The 2,204-nt window shown below is 58.4% G+C and overlaps 1 protein-coding gene across 1 annotated transcript; it reads right to left on the reverse strand.

Moving 5' to 3' along the window:
• Nucleotides 1–214: 214 nt before the first annotated feature.
• Nucleotides 215–1,714, reverse strand: PNMA8A (PNMA family member 8A). Its single transcript, XM_012557019.2, has one exon. It carries the CDS (start codon nucleotides 1,709–1,711, stop codon nucleotides 215–217), a length of 1,497 nt encoding a protein of 498 aa, XP_012412473.1. The 5' UTR covers nucleotides 1,712–1,714.
• Nucleotides 1,715–2,204: the final 490 nt, after the last annotated feature.

Consider the following 2,204-nt stretch of genomic DNA (forward strand, 5'->3'; position numbering starts at 1 on the left):
TTCTGGTTAGTAACAGAACACTTAACCGTTTGTGCCACTCAGGGACTCCTCTTAAATTCACAAACTCCAACAAACCATTAAATTCTTATCAAGGGAGATGGGTCAGACTGGCTTGAGAACACCCCAGTGACGATTATCCATAAAAGATCGGTTGGTGGGTTTGCTTTGCCCCTCCTGCGCCCATCCCCCACCCTGGAGTACCCAATGTCGGCCTTCAGAGGCTCCTAGGGAACTCAGAATCAGAGTTCTCACCTTCTAGAACCTTGACTGCTGTGTCAGCCTCCTCCTCTGATGCACTGGGGCCATCCTCGATGCCCAGTTGACCCACTGCCCCACTGGGCACCTCTTCCTCCACTTCCCACTCCTGCTCCTCCCACATCATCCACTTTTTGACACACTCTGAATGACTCCTGCAGTCACTCTTGCCTTTGGAGGTGTAAGGGGAGCCTTCTGGCTTGGCCTTCGGATGCTGTGATGCTGAGGCTGGCGTCTCAACCGACTTTGGGCCTCGAGGGGCCTTCAGAACTGAGGCATCCTTTCTCCAGCCTGGGCCTTTCTTTGGAATCACCGACTTCTTCCTGGCTTCTTCTGAATCCACGAGGACATAGGAGACAGGGCCCAAGCTCACCTTCTTCTTCTTCCTAATGGGGGCAAGCCTCTTTGTTGAAACCCAGCCCATGGCCTTCTTCTTTGGTGGGACCTCCTGGCCGCCATCTTGGTCTGACTCCGAGGCGCCTCCGGGGCTCTCAGCTTCCGATGGGCCATCCTGAGGTGGGTCTCTGTGGACCTTTCGAGCACATTTCGCCCCCAGCTTCTTCAGAGACGACTCCTCCTGCTTCACGGGGGGCTTTCTGCTGCTACAGACACATTCTGAGGTCTCCATCCTTTCGGTGTCATCCGCCTGGGAATCTTCCAAGTCGGCCGAGCTGTTGGAAAGATCGCTTCTGGTTTTTTTCCGGAACATTGGTTCCTGCTTCGGGGCTCTGTTCTGCTTCTTTCTCCTGGAGGGGTTCTTAGCCCTAGCCTTGCGAAATAAGGGCTTGGGAGCCTCATCTTCCATGTCACACCAGCTGTTGGGGTTCTCCATCTTCAAGGCACGGCCTACTCCTCTAGCAGGCCCCGGCTCCTTCTTGACCCTCCCTTCTGCTTCGGAAGACCAGGCTGCTATCATCTTGGCCTCCGCCAACTCTTGAGCCCTTGCTTCTTCCCGGTAGCGCATCTCTGCATCCATGTAGAAGACGATTTGCATCACCGATGCCAGGAGGACCCCGAAAGCTTCTGCCCAGTTCTGCGGGGTCAGATTCCGGCTCTGGCGCTGTGGTGGGCGGTCGAGCTGAAGCAGGCGGATCACATCTTCCACGGTGCGCCCCTCGCTCTCCAGGAATTCGTGCAGATTTTTTAAAAACTCGGCATCCTGGGTGGCGTCTCTACAGACCACTCTCCAGACACCCCCCCTTCCCGGGAATTCCCGGGGTATGGTGCTCAGATTCATGCCCTCGCCCACCTCAATCAGGACGGCTTTAGCATTCTCCTCCCTGAAAAACATCTTGTTGAGCACATGGTATGGGCCCAGAAGGGTGAAGACCCCACTCAAGGTTTCCTCAATTTCTGCTTGGCCACAGTCCTCTGGGATGCCTGTGACTAGCAGGGCTCTGTGGATGTCCACATCCATCCCCCGGCACCAGTCTTCCAGAAGGTGCATTGCTGCCATGGTCGTGAGCACCTGGCGGCTCTAATCCCCCGTGGAGTAATGAGTCTAGGAGGTGAGCGTGGACTGCAGCAGTCCCCAAATATTTATCCTGTAAAGTCACAGGGTAGGGAGGTCAGATTCCCGTGAACAAGGCCAAGCTTGGAGCTCTTGGCTCCCCCACTCCGCGGGTGGCCTGCAGGAGGCCGCGCCCTCTCCCAGGACCCACCCCAAGCCGGCCCAGGAGGCTCCAGGGTGCTTACACGTGTCGGCGAACCTGTGGGGAAGCGGTGTCGGCCGCGCCCCTAGGCCTGGTCTCCACCGTCCCAGCAGGGATTTGGCAGCTCCGCCTCCGGCTGCGCAGCCAGGGCGAGGGGAGGCCACTGGGGTGCAGCCTCTCCACAGGTGCTGGCCGCCACCACTCCGGCGCTGCAGGTCCAGGCAGAAGGCACAGGGAGGCCGGCGTCCGCCCCGCCTCGACCCCGCCGCTCGTCAGGAGCCAGGCGGCCTTGCAGCT

This window comes from Trichechus manatus, unplaced genomic scaffold (assembly GCF_000243295.1).
Source record: "Trichechus manatus latirostris isolate Lorelei unplaced genomic scaffold, TriManLat1.0 scaffold00087, whole genome shotgun sequence".
NCBI classification, from domain to species: Eukaryota; Metazoa; Chordata; class Mammalia; order Sirenia; family Trichechidae; genus Trichechus; species Trichechus manatus.

Coding starts and splice junctions, on each gene's coding strand:
- PNMA8A (XM_012557019.2), bottom strand. CDS start 1,711: ATGGCAGCAATGCACCTTCTGGAAGACTGGTGCCGGGGGATGGATGTG.